The 21,318-nt window shown below is 40.7% G+C and overlaps 1 protein-coding gene across 5 annotated transcripts in view; it reads right to left on the reverse strand.

The window, feature by feature from the left end:
- Nucleotides 1-242: 242 nt before the first annotated feature.
- Nucleotides 243-21,318, reverse strand: part of LOC145344962 (tyrosine-protein kinase Src42A) — a 47,480-nt gene continuing 26,404 nt past the window's right edge. For all 5 annotated transcript variants that reach the window (XM_080192356.1, XM_080192357.1, XM_080192359.1 and 2 more), the window contains 8 exons: nt 20,539-20,660; nt 16,624-16,757; nt 15,112-15,274; nt 10,661-10,822; nt 8,578-8,633; nt 7,071-7,224; nt 3,147-3,278; nt 243-1,624 (listed from right to left, as the gene is read on the reverse strand). In XM_080192356.1, coding sequence (XP_080048482.1) covers nt 1,431-1,624; nt 3,147-3,278; nt 7,071-7,224; nt 8,578-8,633; nt 10,661-10,822; nt 15,112-15,274; nt 16,624-16,757; nt 20,539-20,660 — 1,117 coding nt within the window. In that variant the 3' untranslated portion in view covers nt 243-1,430. The remainder of the gene's footprint in view (nt 1,625-3,146; nt 3,279-7,070; nt 7,225-8,577; nt 8,634-10,660; nt 10,823-15,111; nt 15,275-16,623; nt 16,758-20,538; nt 20,661-21,318) is intronic.

Raw genomic sequence — 21,318 nt, forward strand, 5'->3', positions numbered from 1 at the left:
TCTGGTGACCAGCTGTTTCATAAGCATTCATGAGATGCAGATGAACGAAATGCTGTTCATGCCACCAGCCAGAGGAAAGATCGTCCTACCATTAACTCGTCATCGCAATGTAACTGTGCCGGTGGGTTTCTGAGTTTTTGGCTCCCATGGATGGTGCTAAGGAAAAAAAATACAGCTTTCAGGTATGGTGCACTTCACTCTCTCCTTTTTGAGAAAACCATACAAAGACTCTTGGAGTTTCAGACAAGGCCTTTATTATGAACTATAGTAACCAGTGATATCAGTGCTCCAACTAGTGGTTCATCAGGGAGAGTCCCGATCCAAGAATTGTACAGAGATTTATAGTTACGATCCAATTATAAGAAATTAGCATATGCCAATCAAAAATGTACATTTCCACAGGAGTTATCTATCTCCTATCACAACTATCGATTAGGCTTACATCTTGCATATCATAAGGCTATAATTGTCCAATTACAATTTGTGCACATGTACCAAGCACATATTTTTCTATTTATCTGTTTCTAACCAGTGGTGAGAAACTTCCCTGTCCCACTGTCTCTTGTTAGAACAGGCACTGACAAGCTGCAGCTGCATAATTCAGTAGAGCCTTGAGTGCATGCTGTGTGACTGAGGCCTTCCTTGTAATGGAGTTCTATGGTTCTTGACTCTTATTTGGGTCTGCTTTAATTGAGACTTGTAGCTTTCTCATATCTTTCCTCATATGACTGAATTTTGCAGCTTGCAGAAATGTGATTTTTAAACTTGTATGATTATTAGCCCTTCCAGGCGGGATGGAGGAATTACGCCATTGTTTTGCCCAATTGTGTATTGATTTGAAGGTGTGACATCCCCATAGTTTACTTTCTTTGCTAGTTCCTTTTGATGATCATTTGGCCATTGTTGCAGCTGAATGTGGTACTGACACTTCCTGTACTTGAAGTCTTATCCCTTTGATGATGCTGAGTTTACTTAGCAGTCTCAGTGTTTTCTTTGAAGCTTTGGCACATTGTAGATAAGTAGTTAATCATTCTCTTCAACACTACTGGAAGCACCAGAGTCACTTACTAAAATTGGTATCATAACCATTGACATTGCTATTCTCTGTACAAATATATAAAGCTTCATTTTCAATAGTTTAGAGCATTTCTATATACAAAAATCCACAAAATTAGAATGAAATTATCTCCATCTTGCTCATGCCGTAGAATTCATTCATCTGACTGCAAATATAAGATTCCTTTTTACAAAGTTGGAAACTAAAAATTACATTAATTTGCTTCCAAGAATCAGCAGGGATGGAATAGATACATAAAAAGAAGCCAAGATGGGTTTGACAGTGTAAGGTTTGAAGCTGGTTTGATATTTAGTACACATTAGTTAATGATTCAAGGAAATTTCTCTGTACCCATCATGACTTCTTATTTTGATCAACATAATTCTTCTGTTTCTGGCACTGGGTTGCACTTCATTAGTGTGTTTTGCAGGCGTTTAAATGTTGGTCTCTTCTCTGATTCCTGTTCCCAGCACTGAAGCATAACATCATGGAAGATGTCTGGGCAGCCAGCAGGAGGGAATATGATTCCTTTCATTAAATCTTCAACAAATTCTGTGTTCTCTTTATCTGGTTCAGATCAAAAACAGAGTTTTGAAAAAACATAAATTAGGATAACTTCTGGCCAAGAATGTGAAAGAATATATCGTAAGATAATACCATTTACCAGTTACTGCACTTTTGATATTAGATCATTGACCTGATCGTGAATCCTGTTTCCCTCCCCATAGGTGCTGGCTGAGTATTTCTAGCAATTTCTGTTTTTACTGCATGTTCCACGGCTGGAATTCTCTGATGATGTACGCCCTGCCCTGCCACCAGTGCCAGTGAGAACAGAGAATTTGGCACTCAGCCAATTTCCCATTCAGAGCAGCGAGGCTGGAGAATCCCAGCCACAGGCGAGGTTGAAGAATTCTGGCCCAGATTCCATGGGTTAAAAATTTATTCACTTTGCACTGTTTTAAAATGGTGCTACATAAACTACACAGGATCCCATGTGGGCAGAGCAGGTAATCACCAGCAATGCTGTTTGCCCCTGACATGCACCCAATCAGGATAGAAATTGACTCCAATGTTTAAATTTTACTTATATTCTTCAATCCTAGTTTTAACTAAAACGTGTATTCAGGTTCATTTTATTTATCTAGGAATGTGATTGTGTCATGGGCATTTGGTACCAGAATTCAGCCCCCTGAGTATTGACAATGGAGTCTTTGTCAGAAATTTTCCTGCATCCAGCTGGCATACATGTGAATGAAAGAGGTTTTGGATGAATACTTCAATAACAAGAGTTACCCAAGGGGATGACTATTGGATACAGGCAAACTCATGACAGGACGGCATGGTGGCACAGTGGTTAGCACTGCTACCTCACAGCACCACGGAACCAGGTTCGATTCCTGGCTTGGATCACTACCTGTGCGGAATCTGCATGTTCTCCCTATGTCTGCATGGGTTTCCTCCAGGTTCTTCGGTTTCCTCCCACAGTCTGAAATACGTGCTAAGTGTATTGTTCATGCTAAATTTTCCCTCAGTGTACCTTATCAGGTGTTGGAGTGTGGTAACTAGGGGGTTTTCACAGTAACTTCATTGCAGTAAGCCTACTTATGACACTAATAAATAAGCTTTAAACATTATCGTTCACAACTTTATTCTCAAAGAGGTTCGTCTTGCTAGATATCACATTGGTTTTAACCGAAGATATTTTCTGAACCTGAATTTTTCTCAGTTTGTGTTGTTTGCAATTTGGCTATTGAAATGAGAGCCATTAGCCTATCTTTTCATCTTTTGAACTTTTAATAGCAGCTCTTATCATTGCACCAATGATTACTACTGCTTCCCTCTAGAGTTCATCCTTCCTCGCTGGAATCCTGTCCTGGGATACAGTTCTTTGGTTTTTCTCAACCCTCTCTGCCCAACTCAAGTAAGCAACACTGATTTATTCAACTGAGAGTTAGGGCTGAGATAGGGGGGGAAGTACTTTTTTTTATCCATTTATATGATTGCATTGAATAAACAAAACTCGGTATATTAACATAAACTAGTTGGATTGATTAACAATCTTACTGTACTGTTGAAGCGAATATCATACCTGGGAAAGGAATGCTACCATATGTGACTATCTCTGTCAGCAGAATTCCAAAAGACCAGACATCTGACTTGGTAGTATAAATATCATCAATGAATACTTCTGGTGCCATCCATTTTATGGGAACTTTAGTATCTATAGGAAATTAAACGTAGAATGTTAAGAATGGTGGTAATTAATAGTTGTAAAATAATTCTGTTGCTGCACATTATTTTATCACTGGATGAGCAAAACACTAAACACTTACATTATTTTTAAAAACTCATGCATGAGGCTTCGCTGGCCAGCCCAGCATTTATTGCCCATCCCTGAGGGCTTTTAAGAGTCAATCACAATGCTGTGGATCTGGGGTCAGGTAAGGTAATCAGATTTGCTTCCCTACAGGACATTAATGAACCAGATGGATTTTTTATGACAATGGTTTCATGGTCATCATTCGACGTTCATCCAGATCTTCATTGAAAGCAAATTTCACCATCCGTCATGGTAGGATTTGAACCCAGGTCCCCAGATCATTATGCTGGGTCTCTGGGTTACTAGTCTAGTGGCAATAACACTGTACCACTGCCTCCGAAACACATTTTTGTGTCCAATCTCCACTCCCAAAATTCCGTAGACCTTTGGCTGGCGTTTTAGTGTAGAATGAATGTAAGTGTACTAGTGGGTGGATGGAGAGGAATTGGATAAGGCTGGAAATGTTGTTAGCCAGAAGTGATCATTTTGAGAATTCCCATTGGTGGAACGATGGATCCAGAAATGTTTTCTCCATGATGTTACTCTCTAATTTTTCCATGGGATGTGGATGTTGCAAAGGCAAGGATTTGTTGTTTGTCTCTATTTGCCCTTGAACTGAGTGGCTTGCAATGCAATTTCAGAGGGCAGTTAAGAATTAACTACATTGGGATTGGGAATTTTTTTTTACCCTAATTTGCAAGTTCTAAAATTACATGAGGTCAACTAAATCACTTAAAAATGGACTCATCATATAAATATCTGAGAATATTTATTCTTGGAAGAGGGGGCTGAAGGGTGGATTAGTAAATTTGCTGATGACACCAAGATTGGTGAAGTAGTGGATGAGGTGGGGGGCTCTTGCAGGCTGCAAAAAGACATTGATAGGATGTAGAGCTGGGCAGAAAAGTGGCAGATGAAGTTTAACCCTGATAAGTGCGGAGGTGATTCATTTTGGTAGGATAGACTTGAATGTGGATTACAGGGTCAACGGCAGGGTTCTGAGGAATGTGGAGGAACAGAGAGATCTTGGGGTTCATATCCACAGGTCTCTGAAGGTTGCCACTCAACTGGATGGAGCCATGAAGAAGGCTTATAGTGTGTTAGTGCTTATTAACAGGGGGTTTGAGTTTAAGAGCTGTGGGGTTATGCTGCAACTATACCGGACTTTGGTGAGACCACATTTGGAATATTGTGTGCAGTTCTGTTCGCCTCTCTATAAGAAGGATGTGGAAGCATTGGAGAGAGTGCAGAGGAGATTTACCAGGATACTGCCTGGTTTGGAGGGTAGGTCTTATGAGGAAAGATTGAGGGAGCTGGGGCTTTTCTCTTTAGAGCGGAGGAGGATGAGAGGTGACTTAATAGAGGGTTATAAGATGATGAGGGGGATAGATAGAGTGGACGCGCAGAGACTATTTCCTCGGGTGGATGCAGCTGTTACTAGGGAGCATAACTATAAGGTTCATAAGGTGGGAGATATAGGGGGGATATCTGAGGTAGATTCTTTACTCAGACAGTGGTTGGGGTGTGGAGTGCACTGCCTGCTGTGATAGTGGAGTCGGACACTCTAGGAACTTTCAAGCAGTTACTGGATAGGCACATGGAGCACACCAGAATGATAGGGAGTGGGATAGCTTGATCTTGGGTTCAGGCATAGGTCAGCACAACACCGAGGACTGAAGGGTCTGTACTGTGCTGTTCTATGTTCTGTGTTCTAGTATAATTTTATTTGCAGCTGATTCAATTATTCTTCAAATAATTTATTTTTATGTCTCAGGCCATTTCTCCATTACTCAGCAGACATGCTAAAATTCATAGACATTTTGTGTGCAAGATTCCAATACAGACTGGCTGACTGTAAGATACCAAAGGACACCCCTCACCCAAAAATGGCTCCTCAAATTATAGGCTATTGTGTAAATGATCACATTGTGCACAATGGCATCGTTGCCGCCAAGAGGACTGAATGTAGATAGGAGAGTGAAGAAATCAATGGGGAAATGGATTTCCAATTGTATGTACAAATTTCAAATAGTTACATTCCTTGCAGGAGCAGGGTCCTCTCCAATTGGCTTGTATTAAATATAAAACCCCCAAAGCTTTGTGGGCATAAATACTGCAAACAATCAGGCTAAACCTCAAGATACAGAAGCAGACTGTGCTGTAAGGGGTTAATCTTCAAAACATATTGGTATTGAAACCAAGTTGAGGCTGTGTAAAGGCAATGAGACATTACCATATCAAAGAAAGAACAATAGCCACCAGACAATCCAATTAAAATAACTGGAGGACCATCAGAGCTGATGGCTCCAGATAACAATCATTATACAAACAAACACCAACAACTGCTAAGGAAAAATGGACTTTTATCACATACGTATCAACATGGAGACATCACACTTGAATAAGGTCCATTGTTTCAGTTTTGAAAACAATATCGGAGTGAATAGGTTTGCCTGGACTAAGACAGGAAAAAGATTGAATCATAGAATCCCTACAATGCAGAAGGAGACCAGTCAGCCCATCGAGTCTGCACTAACAACAATCCCACTTAGGCCTTCTCCCTGTGACCTGACGTATTTACCCTGCCAATACCCCTAACCTGCGTATCCCAGGACATTAAGAGGCAATTTACTATGGGCAATGCACCCAGCCCACACATCTTTGGACTGTGGGGGGAAACCGGAACACCCAGAGGAAACGCACACAATGTGCAGACTCTGCACAGACAGTGACCGAAGCCAGGAACTGAACCCAGGTCACTGGAGCTGTAAGGCAGCAGTGCTAACAACTGTACCACCATGCTAAGGACTGGCCATCCAAACAGGCTGTCTCCATGGAAATATGTTTTGACATTTTTGATAAAGTTTTGTAATGAAAAAGACTAGCAGAGTGGCGTCTTGCACTGCAGTCACCAAGCAGAGTCGCCATCAGTCAACCTGAGTCAAGGACTTACAGCTTGCACTGGAATGACTAATTACGTGAAAGGTTGTGTATCTGCCAGATCAAAGAGGTATTGAGACTGAGGTTCACAGATAGTTTAAGGATAGCAACTAAATCCTGAGGGGGTTTGAGTTGAGATTTGGGCAGAAAAGTGGAGTTTTGCATGTAGTTATTTTGTGGAGGTTTTATTAATAAGCCATGGTTTTGAATGTAGTACAGTATTATTACACTAGTTTAAAGCTATTATATTAAGGTATAAGGTATGTTTTGTTCACCTCTTACACCTTGCTCCAAGCCTCTGTCATCAATGATTTTCTGGAGAATATCAATCACTAATGGCTCTATCTTTAAGTTTGAAAAACAAAATCTGGATCTGCAGTGGAAAGATTCAGAGGCTGCATTTTAAGGCAAGGTGGCACAGTGGTTAGTACTGCTGCCTCACAGCACCAGGGATCCAGGTTCGATTCCCGGCTTGGGTCACTATCTGTATGGAGTTTGCATGTTCTCCCCATGTCTGTGTGTTTCCTCCCACATTCCAAAGATGTGCGGGTTAGGTGGATGCTAAATTTCACCTTACTGTCAGGGGGATTAGTGAGGTAAACATATGAAGTTATGGGGATAGGGCCTGATTGGGATTGTTGTCAGTGCAGGCTCGATGGGCCGAATGGCCTCCTTCTAAACTGATGGTATTCTATTCTATGATTCCATGAAATACTAGTCGGTCACACTTGTAGTTAATGCTAGTTGTATTACCCAATGATAATCTGCGTTGACCATTCTCAAGCAGGCGTGCAAGGCCAAAGTCAGCAATCTTACAGGACAGCATTTCTGTCAGGAGGATGTTTTCAGTTCGCAGGTCCCTGTGAACGTAACATTTCTCTTCAAGGTAGGCCATTCCCTCTGTAATCTAAAACATTGCAAATATTGTCCTGGGACCATTAATTTCCCACATTTTGAAAATGTAATAAAAACATTCATAACCAAGAATCCAAAAAAAATGTTATTCTCACAATTTTAAATGCAGGAGGAGAGAGAGAGAGAGATAGAAAAAAAAAGTACATTGTTGCTACTATTTAGTTCATAATTTATATGTTTTATAATGCAATCTATAGTTTTAGGAATTAAAATTTAAACTGTAGAAAATGGGGGCATCTAAGCAACATCCTTTGTTCACTTTAAGTATTGCTGGTTAGGCCACTTAGTAGCTGGTATCAGAGTTCTACAGCAGGAGGTCCTCATCTGTGAGGAAAGATCAGTTTCCTTTGTCTGGCAAAAGTTGAAAATTGCCATCCTTGGTGTCTGTTATTCATGTAATTTATGTATTATTTCATGCAAAAATTACTTCTGCCATTTAACCATCTCCTCCTCAGCTTCTTCCCTGCTGCCGTCAGACTTTTGAATAGACATATCTTACTTTAAGTCGATCTATCTCTACACCCTAGCTTTGACTGTAACACTACATTCTGCACCCTCTCCTTTCTTTCTCTGTGAATGGTATGCTTTGTCTGTATAGTGTGCAAGAATCAATACTTTCCACTGTATACTGATACATGTGACAATAATAAGTCAAATCAAAAATCAAAATCAAAATATATCACTATGAATGGGGCTGTTGTGTGTATCTGCCCCGGCAACTACCCCCACCGCCATCCGACCACAAATCCACATCACTCCTATCACAGTTTCTCGTGTTCTGTTCCTCTGCAATACCTTCTAATCCTCAACTGCTGTTAAGAATCAGAGAGTCATAGAGATATACAGCACGGAAACGGACCTTCGGCCCAACTCGTCTCATGCCGACCAGGTTTCCTAAATGGAACTAATCCAATTTGCCTGCATTAGGCCCATATCCCTCTGAATCTTTCCTATTCATGTACCTGTCCAAATGTCTTTTAAATGTTGTAATTGTACTCGCGTCTACCACCTCCTCTGGCAACTCATTCCATATACGAACCACCCTCTATGTGAAAAAGTTGTCTCTCAGATCCCTTTTAAATCTTTCCCCTTCACCTTAAACCTATGCCCTATACTGTTTTCTCCAAGAATGATACCTGATCTGCTGAGTTTTCTGTTTTTGATTCAATTGTCCAGCATTTGCAGTATGTAGCTTTTGTCCATGTCATGATGGCCTCATTCAGTCAATCGAGATAACTTTTAATTAATCTAAATTCTTTCAAACCTCATATTGCTTTACATGTTTAAATCCTTCATCACAGTAAAATCTCTCTGCTATCATGAACAAAGAAATACATTTCCAGACCTGTATCGCAAAGCCACTGAGTAAAGAAAAGTCCAGGTTACTGCTTTCTGAGTGAGCTGTGAAAAATATCAGGAGACTTCATGTTAGAGGAGAGATTGACAGGCACCATCTGATATTATAAATATTTCATAAACAAAGTAAAAAAATGTAACTTTTAAAGACATTTCCTCCACCACCACACTTGCTGTTTCCTCTTCAGTGAAACTGAAGAAGGAAACTGAGAAAGGGAACAAACCCTTCTAATTTCTCAGGAAACTAAAACTAAAACCAAAATGACTGGGCAGACTGAAACTGGTTGAAACAATATAAATGCACCATGCCATCAGATGATGAACCTAGTGGTGCAATACAGTACAGGTAAGCGGAAGAAGTTGAAGGTTAAATCCAGATGTTGAGATTAGGCAAACGTAAAGTTGCTGCAGCTTTTTCCATTACGTGAAGATAACACTGGTGGGTCTATGGCATCTAGAGCATCATAAACAGAGTTGAGAAGATTCTGCAGGTTTATGACATTTTTGGTAAAGACTCTATGCCAAAAACTTGGATTGGTTGTGCACTGCTTTTGGTTGAGGAACATACTAAATCCTAGAAGAAATGGAGCTGATTTCTTTTAGAGGAGGATGGGGTTTTGCAGAGCTTTGTGACTGAGTTTAATGGCCAAAAGACTGTGTAAACTGCCAAGGAATAGCCTGTCCCAGCCTTATTGAAAGGCTAAAACCAGTCTTTTCAGGCAGTCAGTTCAAATGATAGGGTCCTGTGGATAAGGTGTAGTGAATCCTTGGAAGCATGTGTTAGTGGTAGGTAGCTCGTGTAGATTTGAGGCTGTTTAGAGATTTAAGACTGTTTTCTGAAGAGTCCTGTGAAGAGATTTTATATTGTTTTTCCTTGATGAAGTGTTCAATAAAGTTGTGTTGGACCTGGCTCTTTGATTATCTCACTCAAGCTAAAGAGGTTTACTGAAAACTGGTCAAGGTTAGTCAGGGTACGTTTATCCACCTTTCACTTTACATCATACAGTTAACTTGCAAAAGAAGTGTGGTGTGGAGCTGCTAAGGCCGACCTGACCATGTTGGAGAAATAAGAAACAACCAGGGGCCTGTTGAAATCAGCCCATTCAATTCATATTAGTTGTATAAGGTGATTGGGCACTTCAATCAGGAATACCACCTGCAATTAATGCAGAGATACTGAACTGGATTAAAAAATATTTCCTAGGATGTGAACATTGCTGGCATGACAAACATTTATTGATTATCTCTAATTGTCATTGAGAATGTGGTAGTGAGCCACTTTCTTGAACTGCTGCTGTCCATGTGGTGTAAGTACACCCACAGTGCTGTTAGGGAAGGAGTTCCAGGATTTTGACCCAGTGACAGTAAAGGAATGGGGATATAGTTTCAAATCAGGATGATGGGTAATGAACAACGCGGTAAGAAATAATTCAACATTTTTGGAATGCAATTTTTTCCATTCAATGATAAAAATTCAATAATTTTTTAAAACTTTTGTTTTAAATTTTATAATATTTTAGATTCTATCTTTCTACCATGTGTACTTCCAAATCCCACTTTTTGTATAACTTATAAACGGTAAAGATAAAACCTGCTTATTCCTTTCTGCTTTGCAGTCCATGGGAATCGTCCAGTGCGATTGCCTGTTTCCTGCCATCAATACTGGTGGGCAACTAGAGATTGTCTAGAGCTGGTGCCAGAATTTGGCATGGTAGGGTCCATATCACAGACTTCATTAGTTCTTTGTGGGCAATGGCAAGCACCATCACTCCACTACTGACTGCAAACTCCTAACTATCAAAGTATCAAGCAGATGTATATTAACAATAAATACAGCAACCCTGCTTGTCTTGAGTTGTCAGTTAATTCCTGGCTACTGAGGACAAAGGAATTAGATTTCTTCCCTTTCAACTTCAGTGCTGGAAGACTTTGACCAGGATTGCAAGTTCACTATTTGAATGTTTCTCTGTAAAACAAGTTTATCTGGATTGAGGCAATACAGGTCATGTTTTTGGGTAGCTGACTCTCGTGCGTTAGTGTCACATTAAGGAAAGACAAAATAAAGCACTTACACCTGAGGTATTTTTGCAAATTTCCAAACTTCATTAACTCAGTCACAATGCAGTATGGCTCACTCTCAGTGCAGACAGCTAATAGTTTGACCAGTCTTTCATGACACAGTTGCTTCATGACTTTAGCTTCCTCCAGGAATGCATTTTTTGATTGCGAACCCACTGTAGAAAATGGAGGAGAACAATTATCTACTTGTTATTTTGATGTATTTTGCATCCAATGGTTCTGATTTTCATTATGCCATATGATAGATATCAGGAACTGGTGTATTCAGAATTTAACTTGCTTTGTATGTAACACTGTGCATGCAAAGGCGTATAGCTGGAAAGTACAGATATATTTTCTCTTCCTCTTTATTCCGAGTCCCGTCTTCCCCCACCACTAAGACCTGTCTCACAATTCAATTGATCTAAATTTCCTGACCTGAAATAGTTAAAATACAATCACCTCACAGTGTTCCTGAACTGCAAGTGACCATAACACAAATGAAAGCTTCACAATAGAGATAATGTGGCAAAATCTAATGCAAGGATGGGGCCTTGCTAAAGCAAGTATGAGTCAGGGTTGCAGGGTTTTAACTCCCACTCTGACTTCAGCCTGCATCTAGCAAGGTTACGAACCAGCAGTGCAGTTTCATAGAAGTATCTCTTATACTGTGATTCAGTTGTGTTGGGATGGGGTGGAGGACGGGGAGATGAGGGGGAGACACCTCTTGAAGAAGTCCAACTACACACAAATTCTGTTCCTGGCATGTGTGTAATGCACTGTACAGTGATTTATGCGCTATCATTAACAAGACCTCCTAAAACACTAATCTCTTGTACTGAACAATACATTTATATGCCAATGTTAGAATACTCTGTATTTTGTCTCCCTAATATAAAAGAAACTGCTCTATACACAATAAAACCAGTTTATTAGATTAGAGGAAGTACAGATGTAAATCAGCATTTCACAGAGTGCTGTGAAAATGAATGCATGAACAGGTGTGTGTGCAAGCATTCAGGCTAGAAGCAGCTGGGAGCAGGGGTAATGAAAGACAAACACTTTGCCCACACATTTTGAAATCTACAAGTCTGGTTTTGGTCTTCCTCTGATGGTAGGTTTTGCTTCTAGAGTCTTCTCTGTAGTAAGCAATTGTTTTGTTCTTTCTTACTGCATTTCTCAGTATATTTCCCTGCACTATCTAACAAGTAGGAGGTTTTTACTGATGTGTTCATCCTTGTTTTACCTAAACTTCTCATGATATGTGACATTTGGTGTTTTTATGTGCCACTGATGTGCATTCTCTTAGTTGTAAATGTGTTTTATTGCTTATTAGCTGCTCTCTATGGCACTAACTAGTTGCTAAAATTGGAAAGAAATTGTTCTGGTCTCTGTTGCCTTGTCTGGTGGATGTTTGGCGCTACCTAGTGGCTATGTATACAATAGACAGATTGTCACTATTAATTTCCTTACACTTGTATTTTTATCCATGGCATTTAGAAAGACATAAGAATTAATTTGTGTTCCTTCTCATGGTGTCTTTTTTCGTAGAGAGTATCTTTCTCCATTCTAAATCGTGGCATGGGTGGGGGGCACAATGGCACAGAGACTTGTGTTCAATCCCCGGCTTGGGTCACTGTCTGTGCGGAGACTGCATGCTCCCCCTGTGCCTGCATGAGTTTCCTCCGGGTGCTCTAGTTTCCTCCCACAGTCCAAAAGATATACTGGTTAGGCGCATTGGCCATGTGAAATTCTCCCTCAGTGTATCCATTACAGGCATCAGAATGTGGCGACTAGGGCATTTTCACAGTAACTTCATTGCAGTGTTAATGTAAGCCTACTAGTGACATGAATAAATGAACTTAAACAATTAAGTCATAATCATTTGACCTATGACTCGCCTATCTCAGGTCAGTCCCTGGTGGTTGAAGGATGGGTTGCATATGCCTGAGCATTTTTATTTTGTTTTATGTTTTATCTTGGGGTTTAGCATCAGTAATAATCTTCTTGGGTAGGTCACTGGGTTCAAATTCAAAGTAAAGAATGTTTGAAAAATGTAGATGGGAACTGTGGTGACTTTTTGGAAATATTTAGGGGCCTTGAGATTTAATTTTCATTATTGTTTTGCTTTTTGTTTATTAGTGCTGGTGTGAATTCTGTCTTTGCGGCGTATTGCAATTTTAGAGCTGCGTTAGGTAATTGGCTTGCTCAGGATCTAAGTCAGCTATTTTACCCTGTGCACAATATCTCTTGTTGCCCATGGGTTAAATAGGACTTGCTACTGCAAACTGCTCGCTGCAATTATATCAGTTCTCTTGTGTTCTCTTCATCTTTAGATAGTGAAAAATCATAAGATTATGAGATAGTTTGATTAGAGAGCAAACTACAGATCAGATTCATTCACAGTAAAAATTAATTAAACATAGAAAATCACTACATCAGTAACCACTGTATTATAGGACTTGTTACTTAAACAATTCCAATTACTACAATAATTATAAATGTGTAACACTTTACAATATTTCCTAATATCATTGAATCTGGGCTAACATCCTTACTGCAGATTTTCCCTGTGGCATTGAGTTCATCCTCAGGGAATCTTCACGTACATACTTCAACAGGATTGCAAAATAATGAAAAATGAAGAACTAAGGGACTGCTGTCAGCTGTGTGGGAAACTGTCCCTGTCCCCTCTCAAGTCTGAATTTCAACAAGAAAGATTTAAAAGAGCGCATGGAAGCTGTCTGTACAAGGACCTGTTCATGATTTCCTCTAGGATGTTGCACAGCAGGGCACATAATGTCATGGCAGCAGCACACTGCCTGTCTTCACTGATCACTGATTGAGGGCCTGCCTTTACAGCCATCAGCTGATCCACCGTTGTTGTGCTCGGATTGTTGTGGTTGTTCCACTTATCTGACTCCTGCCAACATGTTTGGTAGTTGCTGCTCGCCCTTTGTTGATGCACTGGGATGGCAGTGAAAGGTTCCAAAAGTATGGGTGGTGGAAAAAGACGGATGAATTGTTGCTGCATATCAGGCGATTGGTAGGTGGACCTGGGGGAAGTCTATTGGATATAAAGATTGTGAACAATGTTCCTTTTAAAGTTTAATAGATACCCATGGCTCCACTAAATGTTTAGCACAGCAGCATGAGTTATTAATCCCTGATCAGGGCTTGCGTGGTACCCATCAGGCTGCTGCCAAGCCACACTCCTATACTTCCAGCTGGAAGGTCAGTTGTGGAATTATTGCTGAAAGAGACAAATAGTAGAAATCTTGTTAAGGTTTGTTGTTTGAAGGCAGTGTGGGGAAAGACCTGGGTATTAATATAAAATCGCAACATAATAGTGGTTAGCTCCAAAAAGGTAAAACATGGCAGATGGGAATGGATGTAGTAGGAGAAGAGAATAGTAAGGGGAGGGAACCCCTGGCTGCAGGGTAAGGGTCAAGAGTGAAATGAAAGAACAGATTTGTATTCACATAGTGCCTTTCATCACCGCTGGATGTCCCAAAGCACTGTCCAGTCAAGGAAGTATTGAGGTGTAATCAGCAGTTATGCAGGAAAACATAGCAGTTAATGTACACCTAGCAAGATGCTAGAAACTGCAATGAGACAAATAACAAGGGAATGTGTCCCTTTCAGTGATGTTGGTTTGGTGATAAATGCTGGTCAAGACTACAATAAAATCTCTACTGGTCCCCCTCAAATTGTGCCATGGGACTTACGACATATATGCCTGAGAGGGCAGGCAGGGGCCTCAACACAATGCATCATGTGATGAGGGGCTTCCCTCTTCCCCCTGGTCTGTCCACCTTAAGAAGTCTCATAACACCAGGTTAAAGTCCAACAGGTTTATTTGGCAGCACAAGCTTTCAGAGCACTGCCCCTTCATCAGGTGAGTGGAGAGTTGGGTTCACAAACAGAGCATATATAGACTGGGCATATATTGAGTCTGTGTCTATATATATATGCCCTGTTTGTGAACCCAACTCTCCACTCACCTGATGAAGGGGCAGCGCTTCAAAAGCCTTTGCTGCCAAATAAACCTGTTGGACTTTAACCTGGTATTGTCAGACTTGTTACTCTGCCCACCCCAGTCCAACGCCAGCATCTCCACTCCAGGATTTTCAGATCAGTGGCCTGCATCGCTGACGTGAATGGAGTTTTGGTTGGAACATCAAATTTTCCATTCTCGCTTGCAATGGGTCTGCCATGGATGAGATCAGAGAATCCTGTCCACAGGACACAGAATAAAAGTGAAGGTCCAAATTTGCGATTAAAATTTTCTACATACATTTGATAATGACAAGTAATTACTCAATTTTGTCTTTTCACAACATTTGCAAATGGAAATCAACTTAGATCATTTACTTTCAAAATTATGAATGTGAATGTACCATGATGGTGAAATGCTCGTCACTGTCATCTCAGTACAGCCTTTTTAGACAAATCTGAGACTAACCTCCTTTCAGCACCTTAATTGCCACATCAGTTGTGCCATTCCAGGTTCCTTCCCACACCTCTCCACACTGACCACTTCCTATCAATTGTACTTTCTGAAGAGAAGTGTGTTGGATTTCCCAATCAGCAAGATGAGTCAACGTGCAAAGGGATGGCCGATCAAGCTGTTGACAAAATATGAAATTAACTATTTTCAATCACTTAAAAAAAAGTTCTGATTCATACATGTCGCTGCCAACTACACCTTTCTAATTTGTTCACATTATCAAGACTTGTTAGTAATTATCCTAGAGCAAAAGATCAACGGGTAGATAAACTGGGGGTAAATTTCAACTCCACGAATGTGCAAAATGGGATTGGCTGCTGATATACATCATTGATAGAAAGGACAGTCAGGCCTGGTCTATGATGATAGCCCATCTGCTCCTGCCTACTCTGTGCTTGTCCCCTTATTGTCTTCAAATTATTTCAGTTCCAGCATTCAATTCCCCAGTCCCAGTTCATTGTATAGGAGAAGAAAGTGACCAAATGAATTGCTTGAGTTTTAAAGGATATTTAATTGAGACAGATTTTGTGTGTAAATTGTATAATCAACACATTTGGGATTTCCAAATATCTGCATGTAGTTAAATGTAAGATCAACCTTAAAAGATGCACTTTTCTTAACACTTCACTGTGGTTCAGACATGTTGTCCTGTAGATTTGAATACACAGTGCACTGTCTAGTCTGCTAAACCCCAATAGGGTGACATATATATCCAAGAGACCTAACACCAGTTTGGGACCGATGACAACTTCACTCATTAAAATCAGAGTTTGGGATTACCTGTACCAAAATGAAGTTTACTTGCATTTGAGAGGAGTAAGAGCCCTCCTCCCACTGGCACATTTAAAAAACACCTACAGTCGCTAGCCAGCTTTGGTTCCTGTGCCAATTTATGCTGCTTCTATGATAAGGGGTGGGATTTTATGACCTTGCGCGGGTAAGGCTTGTAAAATCCCACCCAAGGCCAACAGGGAATTTTGTTCTGCGAGCCTTGTCCTCCCTAGAATCGGGACAAACAAGTTGGTAAAATTCTGGCAATAAAATTCCACTTCTTTCCTGGCTGGATGTCAATGAAGCTCAAGGGGCTGCATTGATGATGCCTTGGGCTCCACTGTTCAGGAGCAAGGATCTTACTTTACATTGTCCGGAAGCCCAAGAATTGGAGAGAATGAATTTCTACCACATTCTGTTGCTGAACTGTTAAATGTTTAATGTGAGATATTATATAACATTTTGTAAGCTGCAATAAAATTGCTGTCTATTCCAAGATAGATATATTACTACAATATGTATTACAAAGTTTAAAACTAGACTGAAATAGACTTAGGTTGGAATACTAATAGCTATTTTGAGTAAGTATTTACTTAAAAGGTTATTAAGTATTTACTTAAAAGGTTATTATTTAATTCATCACATATTAAGAAAATATGTGATGAATTAAAGGGGAAGAGATTTGAGTTTACATACCTTTATGCATGGTTCATTTAGTCTTGTGCACAAACAACCAGTCTCTTTCGAATAATAGTCAATCATTTGGGACAATGTTTGGAAACTTGGATCTCCATTGATTCTATAGTGTTTCACAGTATCACCATAACGCACTGTAAAATAAATTCAAACGCTATATGGTACTGGCAATAATCTGAGATTAAGTCAGCCTGTTTGTAACCGATGATGTGTAATGAAATTTGGCTGAGAGCTCAGACATCCATTATTGTACCAAAAGGCTTAAGCCTCAGATTTAATTTTACTTGATTGGTAACTCTGACTCTATGATCTCTTCTATCAATTACACAATATTTATTTGCACATGAAGAAGAGGTTTCAAGTGCTTGTAGGTTCAGCTATTGATACTTTAATGGGTCTGGATGGTTGACATATGTATGAGCTCTGTTGCACAAAGGATTTATTTTTCTGAAGGTGAAAATTTATCAACGAATGACTGTGTATAAAGTTCTTTTTTTGCATATCCTGCTGCCATTTTAGGATTTATTGGTTCACTACTGTGAAAAGGGTGTGTGATTGGCATAGAAGTGCCAATCCTTGTTATGGAGTCATGAAGGGACATAGGGTATTGAGGGTGGGTGTGGAGCACACCTTGATAAGGGGGCATGAGGGGCCACAGAAAGTGGATGGGGGAAGCATACCTTGGCACAGGGTGCATAAGGATGACTTCCAAAAGGTTTCCTCATGTAGATTATGGTTCATGACATCTTTGAGGTGCTAGTAACCACAACTTTTTCGAAAAGTTGGCTCCAGGAAGATTGTGGAGGATTAGGATATGCCCGGCCTGCAATAGAGCTGGCCAGGTCAGGAATGCAGTGCGCAGGCTAATGATCCAAACCAGTCCAAAACCTTAGAAGGAGTGGAAACACTGGAATGGGGTTAGGATTCCTGGATTCAGGTCTCAGTCGCCTTTACAGTCCACCACAGAATTTCTGCAACTCCATGAAAATCCAGTCCAAAATAGCAAATGCCATGAGCCTTACAATTATTTTGTCAGCAAATTTTGGGGCAGTGCTCCAAGAGAAACTTTTAAAAGAGTAATGGGCAGCAATGGTGGCACAGTGGTTAGCACTGCTTCCTCACAGCGCCAGGGATTCGGGTTCAGCTCCATCCTTGGATGACTGTCTGTGTGGAGTTTGCATATTCTCCCTTTGTCTGTGTAGGTTTCCTTCTGGATGCACTGGTTTCCTCCCACAGTCCAAAGGTGCGTAGGTTAGGTTGATTGGCCAAGATAAATTGCTGCCCCTTAGTGTCAGGGAGATTAGTAGGGTAAATATGCGGGTTTACACGGATAGGGCCTGGGTGGGATTATTGTTGGTGCAGGCTCGATGGGCTGAATAGTCTCCTTCTGCAGGGATTCTATGGTTCTATGAATGAGACTAAACAACACTTGTGGAAGTCTTGTGACACAGTGGTGGTGTCTCTTACTGTGGGTTCAAATCCTACTCCAGGAATTGGAGGTGACAGAAGGTGTGGACTAGCAGTTTGATTTTCAGCCTGTAAATCCTTCCAATATGTCTAATGACAGATGGTAAGAGCAGCAGGGTCATATTATATTATGTGGAGGTGCTGATGTTGGACAGGGGTGGGCACAGTAAGAAGTCTCACAAGACCAGGTTAAAGTCCAACAGATTTATTTGGAATCACGAGCTTTTGGAGCGCTGCTCCTTTCATCGGATGAGTCATATTATAGAAGGCAATGGCAAACCACTGCTGTACTTTGCCAAACTTGGGCCACTCCAGTGTGAAGCCATGGTCACGGACACCTTCCCAGGACGTGGTGACTGACAGAAGCATAGGAGCTGAATCCCGACAACAATGATGGATTGCAAATCCTCACATTTGAATTCTTTCTCAGACTATTTCCACTTCCCTCTTTAGCAATCATGTGGACTTAACAACAAACCTCTTCACAACTGCTGTCAACGAAATTTAGCGACAGACCAGAAGGAAGTGCAATTTAAGGGTTTGATTAGGAATGAGATCCAAGATCCAATGCTATTGGTACTCAATAAATCAACTTCTCTTTCATTGCATGGGATATTCACACATTAATAACTGGTTTTGGGAATTCATTTCCATAATTTCATTCATTCCGTTGCAAAATCTGCAAAGTAGCAGTTTTGGCTACAGTACGTACCTACAAAACTACAAGGGCAATACATAGTTAGCTGGAATGAATAGACAAATAAAATACAGAAAGCCTCAGCAGAGAGATAGAACATAATGGCGGCATGGTGACACAGTGGTAAGCATTGCTGCCTCACAGCGCCAGGGTCCTGAGTTCGTATCCCGGCTTGGGTCCCTGTCTGTGTGGAGTCTACTCATTCTCTCCACGCCTGCATGGATTTCCTCCAGGTGCTCCGGTCTCCTCCCATAGTCCAAAGATGTGCAGGTTAAGCGGATCAGCCATGCTAAATTGCCCCTTAGTGTCAAGGAGACTAGCTAGGGTAACTGTATGGGGTTATGGGGATAGGGCCTGGGTGTGATTATGGTCGGTATAGACTCGATGGCCAAATGGCTTCTTTCTGCACTGTAGGATTCTGTATTGCTATGAATTCTAAAGTAGTTTATTGTTTCTATAGAAATTGTTAATCTGATTCCATCTGTCATACTGCCAAACTGTACTGTGGCTTAGGCAGTGCACCATTACTGGCATCGACACCAAGTCTAATTGACCAAACTGTATTGTGGTATAGGCAGTGTACCATTACTGGCATCGACACCAAGTCTAATTGACCAAACTGTATTGTAGTGTAGGCAGTGTACCATTACTGGCATCGACACCAAGTCTAATTGACCAAACTGTATTGTAGTGTAGGCAGTGTACCATTACTGGCATCGACACCAAGTCTAATTGACCAAACTGTATTGTAGTGTAGGCAGTGTACCATTACTGGCATTGACACCAAGTCTAATTGACCATTAATTGTTCATTTAAACACAGTGAGCAGCCTGCCAATTTCAGCCTATCCCTTATAATGAGGGTGAGCTCGGGGGTGGGTGAGATACCCGCTACATGCTCCGTACCCATGCAAGAAACATACCAACTGGGAGCAGGTTAAATTCAGCCCATAATGGTAAATACATTAAAATACACAATGTTTGATTGATATGTCAAATCAAGAAGATGAAATATGTCAGTACTAGGGATGGCATAATTTTATTTATGTTTGTCAGTTGATGTCAGAATCAAGCAGTTTCAAGTCAAGCAGAAATTAGATTATAGGCACAATAAATCACCATTTATTTAGCCTGAAAGATGAATGAAGGACAGTCTGAAGCAAATTCTCACCCAAGGTCAACAGACCTTTAGATGGTCCCATCAAATTTTCTGTCCCACCCTCAGGCAGGACAGGAAAATTACATCAACTAAAAGCAGGAATCTGATGGGGTGTAGGAATCCCAGAAATAAGTTTAAAGCATCAATGGTAGCTTTTTAACCAGACTTACCTCATTATAATTTTACTTCCCATTTTCCCATGCAAGCACGGGCAATGGCTGTGCCTCATTTCAGCAAAGCCTCACTGATTTGATTTATTATTGTCGCATGTATTGGGAGACAGTAGATGTGGACAAAAGTGATGTGGCAAAGTAATGGATGTGCTGCTGGGGTCGGTCGCAAACAGCAAACCTCCCATCCAACCAGTAGACGCTCAAATTTCATGTGAGACCAAAAGGTTCAAAAGGTTTGTGCCTCTGAACTGACTGGTCAAAAATTTCTGATCCAGGGCTGGCCACTGACTCTGGCATCATTATAATATTCTAAATTTCCTTTTCTCCTTATTACGGGCAAGCCATTATGAACTAAGCCTTAATAATGAATAGTTACTTTTCTCAAACATCAACCTGTAGTCAAAAATATAATCAACCCACCTGATAGGAAATAATTGTCATTCATTTCCTTGTTTTGCCAAACAAGGAAAGACCCATTTTGGTTTTCATCTCTCAGCAAACACCTCTTTGTATCCATATGAAGCATACTGCCAAAGAACCACCTGAGGGATTAATAGTGTCACATTCAGAGTTTTCTACTACAATCATCATTAAAATTTAGAGAAAACCACCTCCAGTGGTTATTCCAGATGGAAAAAGATGGCAGCGTTAAGTAGAATTAATTGTAACAATGGATATCTTTCCAAAATCATCTGATATAAAGCACATTTGTTCCTATTTTCAAGAATCATAGAAACCCTACAGTGCAGAAAGAGGCCACTTGGCCCATCGAGTCTGCACAGACCACAATCCCACCCAGGCACTAACCCCATATCCATCCGCTAATCCTTCTAACCTACGCATCTCAGGACTGTAAGGGACAATTTTAGCATGGTCAATCAACTCAACCCACACATTTTTGGACTGTGGGAGGAAACCGGAGCATCTGGAGGAAACCCATGCAGACACATGGAGAATGTGCAAAGTCTACACAGACAGTGCCCCAAGCCGGGAATCGAACCCAGGTCCCTGGAGCTGTGACGCAGCAGTGCAGACCACTATGCTACCCATTTTCCACAGCCAGTTAATTAAACAAGAACAGTTCGTCTCCTACAAGTATTATTAATATATGTTATATATTATAAGACCCTTGTCAGACCCCACTTGGAGTACTGTGCGCAGTTCTGGTCGCCTCACTACAGGAAGGATGTGGAAGCTATT

Source organism: Carcharhinus amblyrhynchos, chromosome 7 (assembly GCF_965287045.1).
Source record: "Carcharhinus amblyrhynchos chromosome 7, sCarAmb.v2.hapA, whole genome shotgun sequence".
Taxonomy (NCBI): Eukaryota; Metazoa; Chordata; class Chondrichthyes; order Carcharhiniformes; family Carcharhinidae; genus Carcharhinus; species Carcharhinus amblyrhynchos.